The sequence below is a fragment of the Phascolarctos cinereus genome, unplaced genomic scaffold (assembly GCF_003287225.1).
Source record: "Phascolarctos cinereus isolate Bilbo 61053 unplaced genomic scaffold, phaCin_HiC Scaffold_5;HRSCAF=322, whole genome shotgun sequence".
Lineage (NCBI taxonomy): Eukaryota > Metazoa > Chordata > Mammalia > Diprotodontia > Phascolarctidae > Phascolarctos > Phascolarctos cinereus.
Window position 1 is genome coordinate 61,040,465 of NW_027555958.1, and position 21,336 is coordinate 61,061,800.

The 21,336-nt window shown below is 38.2% G+C and overlaps 1 protein-coding gene across 1 annotated transcript in view; it reads left to right on the forward strand.

Annotated features, from left to right (window-relative positions):
- VAV3 (vav guanine nucleotide exchange factor 3) overlaps positions 1-21,336 on the forward strand; it is a 450,109-nt gene that overhangs the window by 222,261 nt on the left and 206,512 nt on the right. The window contains exons 6-10 of the mRNA XM_021000329.2: positions 214-306; positions 1,262-1,330; positions 4,302-4,405; positions 9,728-9,827; positions 20,021-20,116. Coding sequence (XP_020855988.1) covers positions 214-306; positions 1,262-1,330; positions 4,302-4,405; positions 9,728-9,827; positions 20,021-20,116 — 462 coding nt within the window. The remainder of the gene's footprint in view (positions 1-213; positions 307-1,261; positions 1,331-4,301; positions 4,406-9,727; positions 9,828-20,020; positions 20,117-21,336) is intronic.

Sequence of the window (21,336 nt, forward strand, 5' to 3'; positions counted from 1 at the left end):
TCTCACCTTTTCTTATTTACTCTGTTCCAAAATTGAAAATCAATTTTTGATGCCTTACGATTGGTATTTAATATCAACTACCTGTCATTTTTTTAGTGTTGAAATTTTGAACGCCTACAAATAATCATGCGTTTTCTTGATTCTAATACTGAACAGATCAGTGAGTTGTAGTGCATTAAATAATATTGTAGTTTTATTCATTTCTAATTGCAGAAGTGTCTGGAAAATGACATACGAAGCTGTTGCCTTGCAGAGATCAGACAGACAGAAGAGAAGTATACAGAAACATTGGAGTCAATAGAAAAAGTAAGTGGTTAACATTTTTGTGGATAACAAAATCCCAATGTTTATATTGTCAAAACAAATGCATGCTATAGTTTTCATTTATCTAACACTTTGCTTTGGAAAATATCACAGAACAGATCAGTTATTAAATATTAAAAAATCTTACCTTCTCCCAGAGCCCAAACTAGCAATTTTTTGTAACCAAGGAGTTCACAACCAGGGGCTGCTAGTTGGAGCAATGGATGAAGTACCGGACCTGCCCTCAGGAAGACCTGAGTTCAGATCAGACTTCAGATGCTTGCTAGTTGTATGACCCCAGGCAGATCACTTAACCTCTTCTTCAGTTTCCTTATCTATAAAATGAAGAAAATAATAGCACCTACCTCATAGTGTTGTTGTGAGGATCAAGTGGGGTAATAATTATAAAGCACTTAGCACAGAGCCTGGCACATAGTAGGTGCTCTATAAATATTAGCTAGTATTACTGTTATTATTATTCATGGTAGATGGAGTGTAAGAAGTGGGTTAGGGTTAAGGAAAAAGCATGCCATAAAGTAACTTCATAATTAACTAATTATCCTTGCTAACTAGAGGTTATACTCCATTGTTCTATTTTGAAGAGCTTTAAATGCCATCGGTGACTTCTGAATTTGATGCTCTGGTGCAAAGCCCTGATCATTTTGCCCTAGTTATACATCTATTTTATTTTTCGCTTAATACCCTACTCATTTTGCCCTTACAATAGACTGCCATTTGTTGTTTGCTAACTTTTTATGTGTGCATGCCCTGTCTTTTCAACTAGATCGTAAATCCCTTATGCTTTTGTAATCCCCATGGCGATTATTAGTACAGTGTTGAATATACATTAGATGTTCAATAACTGGTTGACGGTTGGACGGTTGATTGAAAAAGATATTGTGTGAATTAGAAAACAAGAACCCAACATAACAGTAGCATCTGCATTGTCTCATTACAGTATTTCATGACACCACTGAAAAGATTTCTGACAGCTACAGAGTTCGATACTGTCTTCATCAACATTCCTGTAAGTAAAGATCCTGTGGTTTAAATTGAAGACATGGATAAGCTTTAAGAATATGTCATGAGAAACACATAAAACATGTTAGTTTGGGAATAAGTTTATTTCTTTGTTGGTTTCACTTCATCTTATTATGCTTTCTACATTCCAGTTTGTAATTGCAGAATGTTTTGGGGCACAAAGATTTATGTTCCATATCATTCTCCAGAGAACTTCTATCATCCAGAACTTTCTAAGGAAATCAGTACCTACTGTGTTTCTTGCCAAGGCAAGAAAGGTGGTAGGTGCAATGGATAGAGCATAAGACCTGGAACTAGGAATACATGAGCTCAAATCCAGCTACAGCCAGTCATGCTGTGTAGCTCTGAGCAAGCCATTTAACATCTACCTGCCTCAATTTTCTCATCTGTAAAACAGAGGTAATAATAGCATGTACCTTCCAGGGTTGTTATAAGGACAAAATAAGATAATATTTGTAAAATGCTTTGCAAACCTTGAAGGACTCTATATATCTTGGCTATTATTATGGCTATGCATTTTATCCATTTCTGTATTTACCTTATAGTTCTAAGATGCTTCCCTTAAAGTTTTAAAAGAAAAATTTTAGTCACCATTCAGGCAAAGAATAAATGAATAAACATATATTTAATTATTATAGTCTATATGCTGGTACACTTCAATAAAATTTCCCTCCTGTCTGGATGAAGACAATTTTCTACTTTTCTCTTTCTCCCAAAAGAAAGAATTCAGAAGCTATCCTCCTATTTAGTGGTATATGTTCTACATCCATTGTAAAAAGAATATGGTCTATGAGATAAGTGGGTATGCTATTTTAGTAACATTTCTTAGCTCTTTCATCATCCTTACGTTGGCCCAGACCTCCCTAATCCTCTTGTGTTCAGTGGATTGTCCTAGTACCATTTTCTCTCCCTCCTCTTCTCTGTTTTGCCATGTCCATCATTCAAACATTTGCCTTCAAGTTCTGGGTAGATCCCAAATACTTTTTCATTGCATAAAATATTTTAGTAGTAACAATGCCCAAGTGAATTTATTTAGAGGAGTGGTTGGATTTTCATGTACTTCAACAAGGAAATAGAGGCAAATAGATGGCTTACTCAAAATTAATTTAAGGAAGATGCTAATTGCAAAAGCCTCATAGTATAATGAATAGGGTGCTAGACTTGAAGTCAGGAAGGCCTAGGTTTGAATCTCCCGTAGGCACTTAGTTGCTATGTGCCTGCAAAGTTATTTTACCTTGGTTTCCTCATATGCAAAATGGGGATACAGGTATCATTTACCTTATAGGGCTGTTGTGGGGGCGGCTAGGTGGCACAATAGATAGAGTACAGGGCCTGAAGGTAAGAATACTGACTGATCTCCCTGAGTTCAAATCTGGCCTCAGACATTTACTAGTTGTGTGAACTGGGGCAAGTCAATTCATCCTGTTTGCTTCAGTTTCCTCATCTGTAAAATGAGCTGGAGGAAGAAATGGCAAACCACTTCAGTGTCTTTACCAAGAAAATCTCAAATGGGGTCATAAAGAGTCAGATATGATTGAAATGATTGAACAACAAAAAATAGGGTTATTGTGATGATCAAATGAGATAGTCTGTATTAAGCACTTTGGAAATCTTAAAGTGCTATATAAATGTGAGCTGTTATTATTATAAGACTCTATCGAAAAATGTGGTACTCCCCCACTATCTCTTTCCCAGAGAGTCATCCCTTATAAAAAGGATGAAAAAATAAGGAGGGGTGGGAGGACAATTCGGTGAAATTAATGAAGATATAGACAGTCTGATCTATGTAGTTTTCTATACCTATAGGCCCCCTTCTTTATATAGAGGCTGGTAAAGTCCTTCCCATATCTCCTCTTTGGGCTCAAGCTTGGTTATTATGATGTGCAGTATTCAGTTGAGGTTATTTTGTTGTTCTTTCCATTTTCATCGTAGTCATCTCACATATTGTTTTCCTGGTTCTGCTTACTTTACTCTGTGTCTGTTCATTTATGTCTTCCCATGCACACACATTGATTTTTCGCACAGTGGGCAGAAGTACTCATCATGTCAATTTGCCTCTCAGCATACAAAAAAATAATGCTTGTCCTAGAAAGCTTGAGATGTAGAACCTCCTAGATTACAGCATCTGATCTTAGGAACCATTTGACATTCCAATTATTGTGGATTTTACAGTTATCTCAACAAAATGACAAGGACAAATAACTCTGCTTTTATTTCCATTCTCCTATGCAAAAATTAGTCTTTTAAGCCAAGGTATACTCAAAGGCACCAAGGAGGAGATAATGGGAAAATCAAAGAGGTGTCTATCTCTTTTCAGTTATGATGTACATTTTCTGTCTGAAGTTTAGAAATTATTTGCCTTTCAGAAAAATTGTAAACTTCTGGCTGTTGAGTAGCTCTGCTCAACTATTTAGTCAAATTTATTAGCTCTTTCTTTCTGCCATTAACTGTCTGATGTTTTAAGCAATTTAGTGTGACTGCTATTAGCTTAGCATAAGGATACCACTAATTGACCAATGTGCAAATCTAATTTTTCACAGCCAGGGACATAATCATTACTTTCTCTTGTCAATAAAACATTAAACACTTGACTAATTTTATTTAAAAGTTTTAAATGATTATAAAGTGGATAAAAAGGAGCCACACATATTTTTGCATGGTGGATAAATTAGCTCTTAATAACTAGTGAGTTAATTTCTCTGTTTGCATGGACACTGACATTTGAAGGCAAAGTCTGCTATTTCCCACGTGTGATTTATTTCTTTAAAAATATATCTACCACCCTAATATTGGCAGATTTGTATGGACAGATAAATCAATTCAGTGATGAGCAGCAACTCCAACCATAATTTGGGTTCTGTGTTGTTAAGGGTTTGGGTGATAGGGTGGGCTAAGGAAGGTGGGCTCTCGAAGAATTTGATTATTAATGTTCTGTGATATTATTTTCTTTTTTCAAGGAACTAGTGAAAGTTCACCGAAGCCTGACACAAGAGATTAATGACTCCATTGTCAATAAAAATGACCAGAATTTATATCAAATTTTCATTAACTACAAGGAAAGGTAACTTTTTAAAATTATTTTTTTAAACTAACAAGCATTTATTTTTCTTTTCTGCCTATCTAACTAACAAGCATTTATTTTTCTTTTCTGCCAATCTATTCCCCAACTGGAAAAAAAGAAAGAAAAATAAAACCCTCATAACAAATATGCATAGGCAAGCAATATGAATTCTCACATTGGCCATGTTTGTGAATCTATCAGCTCTCTGTTAGGAGATGAGTAGCATTCTTCATCCTTAGTCTCTCTAGAATCATAGTTGGCCAATGTATTGGGCAGAGTTCTGAAGGGAAAAGTAACTTTCAATATTTTTAACCTTTCCATTACTCATTTGACCGGACGTGGGCCACCATTGGAAGCATTGGTGCTTTGTGCCAAGGCTGAAATGAAAATTATTTTTTAATCAGCCTCCTCTACATCTGGCTGTGTTCTAGTCAGTTAAACACAAAATCTTCATCTCAAGGTAATGGATTCTTACAGCATTGTGGGTGCCTCTTTTTTTTTTTTAACCCAGAATCTTTGTGGTATGGGGTAAAGAGCACAGGGAGGAGAGACAGATGATCTGGGATCTAGTCCTAATAGCTTTCCCATAAATATATGGTTTTGAGTCACTTTTTTCTCTTTGTGCCTTGGTTTCTGCATATAAAAAAGTAGGAGATTGGTTTAGATTAAACTCAAGAAAATGGATTAAAGTATCTACTATATGTAGTAGTCAGTCAGTGAATAATCATTTTTTAAATGCCTACTGTATGTCAGGCACTGTGCTAAGTACTGAGGAATACAAAGGAAAACAAAATACAGTCCCTGCTCTCAAGAAGCTCAGAGTCTAATGGGGGTGACATCACATAGATAACCATGTCCAACAAACCACTTACAGGATTAATTGGAGGTAGTCAACAGAAGGAAGGCATTAGAGTTAAGGGCTATCAGGAAAGATTTCTTGTGGAAAGTTTTTTTTTTTTAAGGCAATTGGGGTTAAGTGACTTGCCTAGGGTCACACAGCTAGTAAGTGGCAAGTGTTTTGTCTGAGGCCAGATTTGAACTCAGGTCCCCCCGACTTCAGGGCCAGTGCTCTATCCATTGAGCCACCTAGCTGCCCCTGGAAAGTGGGATTTTAACTAGGACTTTTTGAAGCAAGAATATTTCAGGCATGAGGTTCTATTTAGCATAAAACAAACAAACAAAACAAAATAAAACAAACAAAAACAATCAATCAAACAAACAAGGAATCTGTTTGATGATATTGTTTATATAACAAAAGTGAGTTTTCCTTTACTAAGACTTATGTTGGTTGTCAACTGTCTGCTAAGGTGATACTCCGGCAGCCATAGCTATATACCTAGACTGACACAAAAAATCAAAAGACCTGCATATCTAGGAGGTAAGGGAGAACTTCTTGAAGACCACTGTCCATTGGTGTGTTGATCATATAGAGACAAATTACCCCTACCTACAAATTAGGTCTAGAAATTATGAAGTCCTGGTCAAGAAAGTGAAAACTTTGGGGACATAGATAATGTTTTCATTGCCCTTTCCAACAGAAGGCTTTGAAGAGAAGATAAGGAGGAGATGGAAAGGGCAAAATCACATATAGAAAGTTAATGACTAGTGAAGGAAGTGGTTATACAAATGGGATGTAGGGTTTTGGAGCATGGTTTAAGATACAGTCAGAATGATTGAATCTTAAGATGTAGTACTTGTAGGTTTGCAAAGAACCCTACATGTTATCTCATTTTATCCTCATCTGAGGATAGATAGATTATAAAGAACTAGATAATAGATAGGTTGATGATGGACAGCTCTTTATTAAATGCTTAATGTGCCAGGCCCTCTGCTAAGCACTAGGAAGACAAAAACAAGAAAACAAGACTGCCCCTACTGTCAAGGAAGGTGGAGAGGAAGACAACACATAATAGAGAAGTAGAAAGGATGAGATATGGGTAGAGTCAGTCTTATTATCAAAAACATATAAAAGGACTGGCTTCTATATCCTAGCAAATGATATCTTTATTTGAGTAACATTTCTAAATGTTGGTGTGCATAGATTAGTAACATAAAAACAAACTTCTGTGTTAATAGGGAGGTCTTATGATAATAACTTGTATCTATATAGCACATTTCATGTTTGCGAAGTACTTTACACACACTGTTTCATTTAATCATCACAGTAACCTTATAAGGTAGGTGATACCAATATCTCTATTTTGCAAATAAGGAAACCAAAGTAAAATAACTTTTTCAGAGTCACATAACTACTAAATATCTAAGTGGGGAGAGGAGAATTAGAATCCTTACTGGAAGACTGATATCCTATCCACTTTGGTGTTCAGTTGTTTTTCAGTTGTGTTTGACTCTTTAGGACACCGTTGGGGGTTTTCTTGGCAAAGATGCTGGAGTGGTTTGCCATTTCCCCCTCCAGCTCATTTTACAGATGAGAAACTGAGGTTAAGGTTAAGTGACTTGCCCAGGGTCACATGTAAGTTCCTGAGGCCAGATCTGAACTCAGGAAGTCGAGTCTTACTGATTTCAAGCCCAGTATTCTATCCACTGCACTACCTAGCTGCCTTGCATCCACTCTATCATGCTGCTCTTGCAATTGACATCTTTCTGAAATTTATTTTGAATGATCTATTTACCTCTGTTTTCCCCTATTAAAGTACATGAAAATCCAAACACTTCTATAAATAATATCACTTGGACATTATTACTGGGGCTAAACTGTCAGTCTGAGCAAGCCACCTCTCCCTCTAAACCTCCCTTTATTTTGGACAAGGCCTTTTTTTGTGCTCAGGAAATATATATTCTTTTTTTTTTTTCCCGATTTTTAGAAACATTCTTATTTAAAGTTTTGAGTTCCAAATTCTATCTTTCCTCCCTCCCCTCTCCCCTTCCCTGGTACAGATTATACATGTGCAACCAAGTAAAACATTTCCATGCAAGAAGATTAGAATAAAAGAAAAAAATTGAAAGAAAGTGAAAAATGGCATGCTTCAGTCTGTATTCAAACAATATCAATTTTTTTTCTGGAGGTGGATAGTATGCCTCATCATTAGTTCTTCGGGATTGTTGAGTATTGCTGAGTATTGTTGAGAATACCTAAGTCATTAACAGTTCTTCATTGAATGATATTGCTGTTACTGTGTACAGCATTCCCCTGGTTCTGTTTACTTCACTATGCATGTAAGTCTTTCCAGGTTTTTCTGAGATCATCCTGCCTGTTATTTCTGCACAATAATATTCTATCACAATCATGTACCACAACTTGTTTAGCCATTCTCCAGTTGATGGGCATCCCTTCAATTTCCAATTCTTACCCACCATAAAAAGAGCTACTATAAATATTTTAGTACAAATAGTTCCTTTTCCCTTTTTTTGGATTTCTTTGGGATATAGACCTAGCAGTGGTATTGCTAGATCCAAGGGTATGCACAGTTTTATATGCCTTTTATTCATCTTTAAAATGAGAATCAGAAAGCCTCTATTACATACTTTATAGATAACTATTAGAAAGTTCTTAGTAAATATGAAAGCTCTTTAGAAATATGAGTTCTTCTTATTAACATCCTTACTACTCAGGGATTTCAGTGGCTCTTAGATTGAAAGGGAAACCATTCCAGAAGCCATTCTTGAAATCATTGAAACCATTCTTGCAATCATCTAAGCCATTTTCTTCATTTTATACATTTAATTCAATTCACCAAACCTTGATTAAATGCCTGCTGTGGTCAAGATATGGTGATATGATATTATGACAGGAGCCTGGTTCTTTTCTGTTTGGTATCCTGTTGCTGACAGGAGCTTCTTCCTGTTCCTTGTCATGTCTCATCGAGCAGGGGAAGTAGACTTACAAACAGGGTTCTACAAAGGGAACATGCACTGATTCCATCTTCTCTTCTCTGACCTTGATCACATTTCTAGTGTCTGATGGGTGTGTGACTTTCTTTTCAGTCTCTTCCAATCAAAACCTGAGCTTGGCCACTCGCTCCCTAGCTATGGTGAGGGGTCTGCTATACAAAACCAAAAATGAGCCTATGCTATACAATATGTAGACAGAGAAGCAAGTATTATATGTATAATAGCAGAAAGGCAGCATGGTATAGTGAATGGAGAACTGGCTTCAGTTGGAAAGAACTGGGTTCAAATCCTGCCTCTGATATATATTGCCTGTGTGACCTTGAGCACTTAACCTTCTCAATGCCCCCCAGTGCTCTAAGATTGTCAATTTAAGAGCAGGTTTTGATCTATAAAGGTAAGAGGAGCTTCCTGCGTAGGAAATGGGAGTTTCCATGCTAACGAAATGACTAGTCTCTCTCCAAAATATAAAGTAATACAGTATAATATCATGAAATTTTAAAAAATACTTGTAACTAAGAGGATTGAGAAATGCCTCATGAAGAAGGTGGTGAATGAGACATAACTTGAAGGAAGCTAGGTACAGGTGAGTAAGGGGAGTATGAACCAGGCATGGGGGATCACCTATGAAAAGGCACAGTTGGTAACTATCAAGCTACATAGAAAACTAAGGCTCAGATATACCACAGTTAACGTGACTATTAAAAATAATCTCAATGTTTAATACGCCTCTAATAATCAATAATCAATCAATAAACATTTATTAAATGCTTATTATGTGCCAGGAACTGTGCTAAAAGCTGGATAAGGCTGATAAGTCTCCCATTATATTAGGCCAAATTCACGTTCATGGATAAACAAATACTTTCTTATGTTGACTATTGCCCTCTAACAGGTGGGGGGGGCGGGGGAGGAGAGGGGTGGGAGGGAAAGGGGAAGGAATAAGAATTTAATAACGCCTATGCACCAGGCGCTGTACTAAGTGCTTTAGAAATATGATATCATTTGATCCTTACAACAACCCTGCAAATAAAAGATAGGTGCTGTTATTATTGCTATTTTACAGTTGTGGAAACTGAGGCAAATGGAGGTTAAGTGACTTTCCCAGGGTCAGACAGCTAGTAAATGTCTCAGTCTACATTTGTACTCAGGTCTTCCTGACTCCAGGTCCAGGATTCTAACCACACAACACCACCTACCTACTTCTAATGGCTGCCACAGCATCTGCCACAGTAGGCACTTAATATAAGATTCGTTAATTGGTTGATTAGTTGTTATTTACTGGTTAGTGCTAACTTGATTAGTAGCCAATTAGTAGATTGATCAGTAGTTAAATTGTTGTAGATTTTCTTAATTGTGGTTTTATGTAGACAGATATTCTGTCTCTCTGCCTCCCATTTCATTCTGGTCCTTTGTTATTCATTTCTATTTCTTCCCCCCCCCCCCCTTTTTGTCCTTTTTTTTACCTTTCAGATTGGTTATTTATGGGCAGTACTGCAGCGGAGTGGAGTCAGCCATCTCTGGTTTAGACTTTATTTCTAAGACAAAAGAAGATGTCAAGTTGAAACTCGAGGTGCCCTTATCTTTTTCTTTTAATGTCATATAGAAAAAAAAAAAACAACCACCAGTGAAATGGACCTCTTTGAGAATTGTTATGATAGGTACAATTTTCTGGTACATACCACGATTCTGATATGTACAGATAATATATCAAAATGAATTACAAATATATAATGTATAAATGATAATTAGAAAATAAGACTTTCTAATTATTCTCGTTTTAAATCTAATGTCAAGATCCTGATGATTTGACAGACTGCTTCAGAAAACAGATATAGCTCATTTTATGTAATAGATACATTCAGGCAACAAGCCTTTATTGAGAGCCTTCTATCTGCAAGGCTGTGTTCTAGACATAAGTGGGAAGATGAAGTATGGTGGGTTCCTTTCTTCTGCAATCTAGAAGAAGAGATCTGTACATACATGTTATTGTTGTTTGGTTGTTTTTCAGTCATGTCCGACTCGTCACAATCCCCGTTCAGGGTTTTCTTGGCAAAGATATTGGTTTGTTTTGCCATTTCTTTCTATAGCTTATTTTACAGATGAGGAAACTGAGCCAAAAAGGGTGAATTGACTCGCACAGGGTCACACAGCTAGTAAGAGTCTGAGGCCAGATTTGAACTCAGGGAGATGAGTCTTCCAGACTCTAGGCCCAGCACTCTATCCACTCTGCCACCTAGCTGTCCTGTCTGCTACATTAGGTTAGATTTAAAATATTTCAGGGAGTGAGTACAAATGTGGCATATCTGTGATCCCCATCTCCCAGATTCCCGAGTATTTCATCATATGTGGCTATGCTTGGCACTTACCCCTGAATCTAACAATTAGTCCAAAGGGCTAATCTGTGATGATATTGTAACTCAGATTCAGCCCAAGGTCCTTATATGATGGTTCTTTAACATACCTCTAGGAATATATTTGAGAGAACATTAGGTATTATAATATTTTAAGTTAAGTAGCCTTTTGCAGCCTGGTCTGGGGAAACTAATTTCTATTTCTGTAGGAAAATTGATTCTAATTCCAAACCACAAATGGAGAAATGTCCTTTCAGGAAACAAAGTTTTCCTAATTTTAAAGCCTCCTTTTACCTCTTTCATTGTTCAGTAGAGAACTTCCATCAGAGATGAACAGCAGAAATTAGAATCGTTATATTATGGTATTTCAACAATCTCATTTTACAAATGAAAAAAAAAACCCCAAAAGCCTAAACTAAACTGAAAAACAAATACCCAAAGCTCGGTGAGTTTGAATGATTTGCCCATGATCACACAGGTAGTAGTGAAAGAGACAAGATTCAATACCATTGTACTCTACCCTGGACAGACTTCACCTGGAATATTATGTTGATTTATGGATGCCATGTTTTTGAAAGAGTACTGGTAAGCTGAAAAGTATTCAGAAATGGGTGAAGATGGGGAAGAATCTCAAATTCATACTCCTTCATATGCGAATAGATTAAAGGAATATTTAGCCTGAAGAGGAGGAAAGTTTACTGGGTACATGATAGCCGTCTTTAAGAATTTGAAGGGTTACCATGAAAAAGAGAGTAGACAATAGTCAATAAACATTTATTAAGCACCTACCATATACCAGGCACTGTTTAAGCACTGGGGATAAAAATAAAAAAAAGAAAGACAGTCCCTGATGTCCAGGAGCTTACAATCTAAAGAAGAAATATGATGCAGAAGAGGAAGCTGAAAAGGAGGGCAGGACCACTAGAGGGTACCCAGTGTGTGTGTGTGTGGGGGCATGGTATCAGTGGAGTCAGAAGCAAGCAGTACAGTTGATGGGAGATGGAATTAGCTGGACAATTCTGAGCCCTCTACAAAGGGAATTTTGGGAAGGGTTTATTGTTGTGTCCCCCACACCTCCATCAGATGGGAGATGCAGCTGAGGAGGCTGAGGAAGTGTTGAGTATCAAAGTGTTGAATCAGAACAGGCTGTTCTGTTTGGACTGAGAGAGCAGGACGAGAAGCCCTGGGCTCAGGTTGTACAGAGAAAATCAGAATGATGCAAAAAGTGGAATGAGCTATTTGGGTGGGTAGTAGGTGTTCTTTCACTGATGGTCTGCCAACAGAAGCCTGATGAGTGACCTGTCAGTCACTCAGTAAATAAACATTTATTAAGCTCCTACTATGTGCCAGGCATTGTGATAAAGGTTGGAGATACAAAGAAAGACAAAAGACAGTCCCTGCTCTCAAGGAGCTCACAGTGGAATGGGAGTGACAACATGCAGGCAATTATGTACAAACAAGAGAGAGAACAGGATAAATTGGAGATGATCAACAGAGGGATGGAAGTAGCATGAAGGGGAATAGGAAAGGCTTCCTGTAGGTGGGATTTTAGCTGAGACTTGAAAGAAGTCAGGAAAATCAGGAAATAGAGAAGAAGAAGGAGAGATTCCAGGTATGAGGGAGAGCCAGGGAAAATTCCCAGAGACAGTATTCTCGAGTGAGGAATAGCAAGGAAGCCAGCATCGCTTATCTCAGACTAGTCATGATAGAGAACAGCTGGGTGGCACACTGCTGGGTCCATCTGAGTTCAAATCAAGCCTCAGACACTCACTAGCTATGAGACCCACCTACCTCGTTTCTGTCTTAGTTTCTTCAATGATAAAACGGGAATAATAACAATATGACCTGCTACCCAGAGTTGTCACAATGATCAAATGAAATAATAGTTGTGAAATTCTTAGCACAGTTCCTAGAACATAGAAGGCACTTAATAAATGCATTTTTTGGGGGGAGGGGATTCTTATTTGCTTACTGGTTAAAATAGATGACCACTGAGGTACCTTCTAACTCTGAGATTTTGTGATGCAATCCAATTACACCATTCTATCCACTTAACATTTCCACTTAAAAGAATTAAAATGAAATTCAAAACCTTTTTATTTTCTGTCTTAGCAATATTAGTATCATGTTTGATACCAGAGGAGAGAGGATAGAGAAATGCTTGGTTACAGTAAGGGTTCACTATTATCTTTGGATTAAATTTGTTTGTTCGTGCATGACAAGAAACAGGTGAATAGTGGCTTTGTCTCAGCATTCAAATGCAGTCGTGGCATTTAAAATATGTTAATTGTCTCCATTCCTGTATCTGTGTTCTTCTTGAACAGACTTGAATAGACCAAGATCTGTTTTTCTGCAGTTGGCCTCTTCAAACTGGTCTTTCTGTTAATAATCAGGTAGCTACTTCGATCTTCTGCGTCGTCCCTTGAAAATGCTCCAGTTACTCATTTTTAGGGGAATGCGAAAAGATGGGATCTGGGGCCATTACAGTGAATTTTCTGTTGATTTAAATGTATTAAGTTGTCAGAAATGTGATTATAACAGAGGTCAAATCCCATTTTGAGAAATAGCATTTGAATGGGAATTTCTGCAAAATGCAAAGATAATCAAGTCTAGGCCAATGGCCAGCTTATTTTCAACAGTAGCAAATACAATGGAATTTCAGGGCAGGAAGAATTGAGATGGTTTCTGGGAGTTTATTGTAATGGGTTTTGACCTGAAAAGACTTTAAAAAAAAGTGTAAATGCCCCAACTGAAGTGGTTTCTGGTGCTTATCTCTCAGAGGAAAATACTCTTTGTGAGATGAATAAACTTATCTTAGAACCATTTCCTCATTCTCGTTTCTCAGCCTGTTTGAATAGTTAATTCTCTTTATTCAGATGAACCAATTATCTACCAAGTGATTCATCTTCCTATCACTATGAAGGCCTTGTAATACATACTCACTTGTGAAAAGGTTGTGCTATATACTCACTTATTAAGCTCCTACTATGTATGTGACATTGTCCTAAATGTTGGAGAGAGAAAGAAAGGCAAAAGATAGTCACTTAGCTTGTATATGTCAAAAAAGGGGACTTGAACCCAGGGCATTCTGACTCTGAGACCTGCTCTATCTAAGTATACTATGGTTATCACTAAGACTATTCCTTAAAAGAATTAAAATCAAAGCCTTTTTATTTTGTCTTTCTCAATCCCCATTTCAGAAACATCATCCATTGTCCTCTCACTTTCCCATTTCACCTCTTTAGTGAAAGTGTTCCCCAGAATTTTATACTGGACCCTCTTATCTTTTTGGCTCATAGCTCTTACGGATGTGTTATAAATGACTCCCAAATCTATATTTTTTTGTTGTTTGGTTGTTTCAGTTGTGTCCGACTCTTTGCGACCCCATTTGGGGTTTTCTTGGCAAAAATACTGGAGTGGTTTGCCATTTTCTTCTCCAGTTCATTTTACAGTTGAACAAACTGAGGAAAATGGGTTAAATGACTTGCCCAGGGTCACACAGCTAGTAAATGTCTGAAGCCAGCTTTGGACTCAGGAAGATGAGTCTTCCTGATTCCAAGCCCAGTACTCTATCCACTATACCACCTAGCTGCCTACATAGCTATATATCTAGCCCTTATTTGTCACCTGAATTCTGGTCACCCATTATCGATAGCCTATTGAATATCTGAATTTCCCATTGAGAACTCAAAGGCAGAGAGTCCAAAACATAACTCATCACCTTCCCCCTAAACTACTATTTGCGATCAAACTTCCCTGGCTCCACCAGTCACCAAATCACTTAGATTTAAAAGCTCAGAACCGTCTTTGATTCTTCCTTCTCTGTTTGATTAATTCTACCTTCCCAACATCTCCTACATCTGTCTCCTTCCCTGCCGTCTCATAGCCAAGCACTCTAGTTCATACCTTCCTCACCCCTCTAAATCTATGAGGAATCCTAACTCCTCACTCCTCCATTTCCAATCTGTAGCCAAGGCCTGTCAATATTAACTTTGTAATATTTCTTACATATGGCTCCTTTCCTCTGCTACTGGCACCATCTTGGTTCAGGTCCTTATCACTTCATTCCTGGGCTACAAATCTCTCCTGAGGTCTGGTCTTTCTTCCATTTAGCGGCTGTCAAAGTGATCTTCCTAAAATGCAGCTATGACCATGCTGCTCCTCTATTCAGTAACCTCCTGTGGCTCTCTATCACCTCCAGGATCAAATATAATATCCTTTGGCATTCAAAGACCTTGATAACTGCTCACTGACCTACATACCTTTACAGTCTTCTTATGCCTTCCATCCCTCCACTTTCTCTGCTATCCAGGGAAGTTAAGCAGTTTGCTTAATGCCACATGGCTAGAATGTGGCAGACTGCAGTGGGATTTGAACCTACATCCTGTGATTTCAATGCCAGTTTTCTTACACATGTACCACTCTTTGTCTAGCCCAAGAGTGGGGAACCTGCAGCCTCAAGGCCCTTTGGATCCAAACTTCACAGAAGTGAAACCGGGACTCAGCCAAAAGGCCACGCCTAAGGACCTAGAAGGCCACATTTGCCTGCCATTCATTACTTTGCAGCCTTAAAGCCACACTTTGCCTCTTGCCATTCCCTTTTTGGGACATGCTGTGCTTTGGTCTTCAACACTTCCTTCTTCCTTGCTATTTATTTATTTGTTTTTTTGTTTTTTTGCTTCATTGACTTGGCCAATTCTTCTGGCTTCTGGTACTGGCTAGTTGCATTCTACTACTTCCTCTATTCTCAATATCTGAATTCCCCTTTTATATTGCCTTCCTCAGCACTACCTTTTCTCAGCCTTTACTGTTCCTGTGAAAGAAGGTTCAATCATCCATCCTGATGACCCTGGCTGGACTCAGCTCAGATCCCTCTCAAAGCAAGGCCATAAGAACTAACACAAGAGAATCTTATAGGAAATTAGGGGCCTGGGGCAGTATTTTGATTTCTCACGGGAATACCCTCAGCTTCATCTAGTTCAGTCAGTGCCCATTGTCCCTGACAGAGTTTCCCAGGGATGTGCTGATAAATGTTTAACAACTAGCTCAACAGAAAAAAAAGATTTTTTTTTCTTCTTGCATGGGGCACACTTTTAAGTTTAATTAGAATTAACATTTTTCTCAATTACTTTCTTTTGTCTAAATCAGTGGTATCAAACTCAATTGAAAAGGAGATCACTAAACCATAGATAAGTTCCCTGTGGGCCTTATGTTGACTTGGTTACAAAATGTAATGTTTTCAATGTTTTATTGGATTTTTATTAATTTTGTTAAATATTCTCCAATTATATTTTAATCTGGTTGCTTGGGAGTTGATACCCCTGGGCCAGATAATCAACAAAATCACAACTCAAACCCTGATTTATAGAGTTTGGTGAATTCAAAGGTGTAAATGGTGGCACTGAAAATTTAACAATTGACTTGGAAGGCTCAAGCTGGCTCCCACACACTCTTGAAGTTTCCTTGTTTTTATCCTAGCTACCTAAGAGGCTTTCCCAGGGCCACTGCCAGAGCTAAACTTGTAGGGACCCATGGCAGGTTTTTCTGCAACACACGTCACCTTCACACTTATTTCCTTCTCTGAAACTCCTTAGAAATCAGTCAAACAACAGGTCTATATTAAGTGTTCATGAAGTGTCATCTGTCATAGTATAGAAGGTAGTTAGCAGGATGTGCTCATATTTCTTTTTTCTTTTCTTCCCCCTCCCAGGGTTGCTTGGATCAGGCAGCCCGCAGTTTGCTGGAGTGGCCATGAGATGGCACTCCAACATCCTTGGTAGTCAAAACTGTCTATTCATTGATTCATTGGGCAAGAGTTAATCAAGTGCTGAATGTGTTGCAAGGTGCTTCGAGTGCTAAGCTCTGTGGAGGATAAAAAGAGGAGTAAGATGCATTTCTTGGCCTCAGGAAGATCACAATCTAGTAGGGGATATCCTGAGCACAGCAATTTAATACACAGTGAAACGTGCAGGGAGGCTCAGAGTGTTCTAAGCATGAAGGAGAGGGGGAGGTCACTTTTAACAGTTAGCTTCTCTTTCGGTGACCAGGATTTAAAGATTCAGGAACCTCCTTTGGAAACAAATTCAACTTTTCATTGGCAAAGGAAAATATTACAATGTGCATGATTCAATTCAACAAACAGCTATGTGCCCCGAATAGGAGCAGAGTTTACGGTCTGTAAAGTGTTTTGGGTGGCTGGGATTGAGATTAGTACTAGAGAAATACAGTGTGGTATGTTGGAAAATGTGCTAGACTTAGCATCAGAAAGGATCTGGATATGAATCATACATCTGACACTAGCTATATGATCGTGGTAAATATTTAACTTCTTGTTTTTGGTTTAATCAGCAAAATGGGGATAATAATAAAGGAATAAATGAAAAAGTATTTCAGGGCTTTTGGTTGTTATTCAGTCATTTTTCAGTCATGTCTGACTCTTCGTGACCCCATTAGCATTTCGTGGGCAAAGATACTAGATTAGTTTGCCATTTCCTTCTCCAGCTCATTTTATAGATGAGGAAACTGAGGCAAACAGGGTTAAGTGACTTGCCCAGGGTCACATAGCTAGTAAGTGTTTGAAGCTAGATTTGAATTGGAGAAGATGAGTCTCCTGACTCCAGGTCAGCTACTTTATTCACTGTGCCACCTAGCTTCCCCATTTAAGTGCTTACTTTGTGCCAACACAATATTGAAGAATTTCCTGCCCTCATGGAGAATACATTCTAATGGGGAGTAGTAGCCAGGGTCAGGTGTTTTGTTTGAGAAGTCACAGAGATAGAGAGTACAATTGGATAGGCAAGATCTTTCCAGAGGCAATAGTAGTTTTGATTGGATTCAGTTCTGAGAGCAAGAGTTGGAAAATAATAGGGCATTTTGTTGTAGCTTAGAAGACAGCTTGGTTGAAGAAGGGGATGCACCATCCCAGAAAGCACCAAACTGGGTGGCTTAGCTCCTGAGGGCATGATCTCTGTTGGTATGCACCTTATAAGAATATGTGAGGATCAAATAAGAAAAGATATATAAAATGCTTCGTAAATCCTTGAGTGCTATAGTAATATGAGCTAATATTTTTTATTATTAGGAAATGAGTAAATACATTGGAGAGATCAGACAGAGGGTATGAGAGGTACCAGAATCATGTCTTGCTGGAAGAATTAATTCATTTTAATAGATAAGGAGAACTACAAGAAATATCACTTAAAACTATTTATATGGGATAGAATTAAAAAAAAGGAAAGGATATAAAGAACTATCCTAAAAGTAGAAGAGCTTACAACTGAACATTTCTTGTACTCCCATTACAAAACTACCTGAAATTTTTCTCCCTCTACATTCTGCACTTCTCATATTATTCTTTCATACTATATTATAGCTCCTTGTATGCTTGTCATTTCTCCCCTAGTGTACTGGGAGTTTCATGGGGGAGGGGACTATGGCTGCTGCTTCTTTTTATCCCTCACAGCCCGGCAGAGTTAAGTCAACAACCATTTATTAGAAACTTAGTATGATCCAGTCACTGTGTAAAGCATGGGGGATACAAATGCATGAAAGAAGGGAGTCCCTGCCCTCAAAGAGCTTACATTCTAATGGGGGAAGATAACACATAAAAGGGAGCTGAAAAGGGTGGGAGATGGGAGAGCAATGAAAAGGGATGGCTTGCCTGGGCCCTTTCTCAAAATGGAGCCTCCAAGAAAATTTACTAATGGGAGAAGGGGCCATAGTGGCAGAGGAATGGCCCCAAATGAGAAGGCCAGATGGGATAAGGAAACTTCAGCAGGAGAAGGCAACTGAGGCATGATGGATAAGTCTGAAGCATCAGAAGCAGAACCAGAAAGAAAGATAAGAGAAATTTTCTTTGAACCTCTTTGTTGAATTGAAAAGAATCTAGTTCAATTTTCTTGACCCTCCCCTCCTTCACAGTCTAAGACCAAAGGTTCACACCTTTGACTAAGAAACAAATCCTCATGCTGCTTTGACCCTTGGAGAGTGGTCCAGATATTTAGAGTATTAGGGACTGTGTTAAGAAAATGAGGGTCAATGGAAGGACTTGAGAGTGCTAAACTTGAAGGAAAGTAAGCTGAGGGGGATTATTGTAGTTCTTTTCACATATTTTAAGAAAAATTGCCACATGGTAAAAAAAAAATTAGACTTTTTGTTTGGCTCCAAACAACAGATCTGGGAGCACCAGGTAAAATTACCAAGAGGCACATTTTAGGTTGGTATGGTATGAGGGAAATTTTCCTAATCAGTAGTGATGGCCAGAAATAATATGTAATGGAGTGCTTCAGGAAAGAGGAAGTTGGTTTTGTTTGTTTGTTTGTTTTTGCAAACTGGATGGCTGCTAGATCATGGATCTTCAATTCAAATTACTTTGTATTTACCTTGCATTTACTTTGTATAGATTTTGTATCTATGATATTTGTAAATGTTGGTTTCCCCTAAATGTAATCTCCTTGAAGGCAGGGACTGTCTCATTTTTGTCTTTGTATTGTGAACAGGTAGCCAGTGCCTAGGACATAGCAGATACACGTGGGCAAAGCATGTTTCTAAGAATGGGGAATACACATACCACAAAAAAAAAAGGTCCTGTCTTCAAAAAACTTATATTCTACTGGAAAAAAAATAGAGAGGATTCTTGTTCAGGTGCACGTTGCGATAAATGACCTTGGAGGTCCCTTCCAATTCTGAGATTCTGTGCTTCTGTAGGCTGGCCTGGAAAGCTTCAGATGTTCCGGGGTTTTTTGTTCTCTATTGAAAAGCCCAGTATGCTTGGGCCTGTATCCTAGATGTCCAGTCTTTGTTTAGATAGCAACCTACTTTATCAAAATTCATTTGGGACTTCCCTCTAATAGCGCCTGAAAGACCCTGGGGCTCCTAGCCCTCTCCTAGTTCCTATTCAACAAAGGCTCATTTTAAGACAAGAAACAGACAATTTAAAAGGCACTCTCATTTTACTTTTTCAAAATGCCTTGCTTTAGAGTTGCCTGACTTCTTGTATCTATCTGCTATCCCCTATGTTTTTTAATCTTTCCTTTTTCCTACACTAATGAAAAAAAGTCCATATACTTTGTCCTGGCCCAAACCTAGTCCATGATGTTTTTATCTGAGGCATGATCTATTATCCTGACGAGCTACTTTTAGCAAAGTCATTTCTATTCTTCCTGTGTTTTTCAAGAAGGAATCTTCCACATTTTTCTCTCCCATTCCCTTTTCTATTCTACCTCAGGATAATATCAACTATTGCTAGCTTGAGAAGAACATGATACATAACAAAGGTACTCACTGTGTTTGGAATACAAAATCGAATGATTATTTAAAGAACACCCTCTGCCCCCCTCCCCCCACCCTATTGGAATGTTAACATTGTGCATTCATAAAGAGGTACATTATCAATGAACAAATCTTTCATTAGGAATGTTCCAAGAGGGCCAACAACGGGAAATTCACTCTACGAGATTTACTTGTTGTTCCTATGCAGAGGGTTCTGAAGTATCATCTCCTGCTCCAGGTATGTAATTTGAAGCGATTCCCCCATCTGCTCCCATTTCTTTGAAGAAATTGGGTGTTGCTTTGGTTTATTGTTGTTGTTGTTTTTCTATAAAGTCAGCAGGGCATTTTATCTCTTGGATTCACATTATCCTTTTCCCTTGCTATTTTGGGGAACTCTGTAAAGCTGATTATTAAAGGAATTTAATAAGCCCAGGGCCCCAGACTAGGGCACAGTGTTTTCTCTAACCATCAAACTATATAGTATACAGTTAACAAACTCCCACATAACTTCATTTGCCCTTTTCCCTCACACCCTCCAGAGCAAACATTGCTCAAAAGACAATAAAAATTAGCTTATCTTTGTGTGGATGAAAACTATCATTAAAGTACAAACAACAAGAAACAGGGCTTCAAAGAACAGAAACAGTTTAACAGGTAATGATCAGATAGAGGAGGTAAGGAAGAGCAGTGGTGAAAAGGAGAGTGGATAAAATCACCAGATCCCAACGGGGATAGGAGGCAAGCACATTTTTCAAGGCAAACATCAAGTTCTGTCCAAGGAGATGACAACCTAAATTGATTGACAAGATAGTCAAGGATCCAGCTGCTCTTAATTATAATCATTCCAGGATAGTTCAATCTTTCATTTGCCGTTGGCTGCCCCCACTGTATCCCATGTCCACACTCCTCACTGGAAACTCTAGCATTCCTGGCTCCCCTGTCTGGCTTTCCACAGTCCTTCTTCTTCTTCAAGCTGGGAAAACCCACATTTTCCTGCAGCCCTGATCCCAATAAGGGACTATATTCCTTAAAAAAGAGAAATTGCTCTACTGAAAAGAGCCATTAATCATTAATTCCCATTTCTGTAAAATGCTTCCTTAGAATCATTGGCTTCCTTTTGGTTTTGATTTTACCTCCTATGGGAAGCCTTCCTTAATCCCTCTATTAGCTGTTAATATTCTCCTCAAAATATCATGTGGAAGTGGATAGAGGTAGATTAGGTGAATCATTGATCAAATTGAGGAGATTCCTAAATCACCCCATAAAATTATAGGGTATAGATTATTGGCAGTTCCTGAGCAAATTGAAGGTATTCCTCAATCAAACCAATGAGATTACAGGGCATTTGCCAGTGGAAGAAGGCAAATATGGAAGGCCTAGTGCTTGGCTCCTTCAGGATCAACTATACCCCCTTGTGTTCTATAAACAAAGTCTGCCTATTTATTCTCTGGGGCTCTC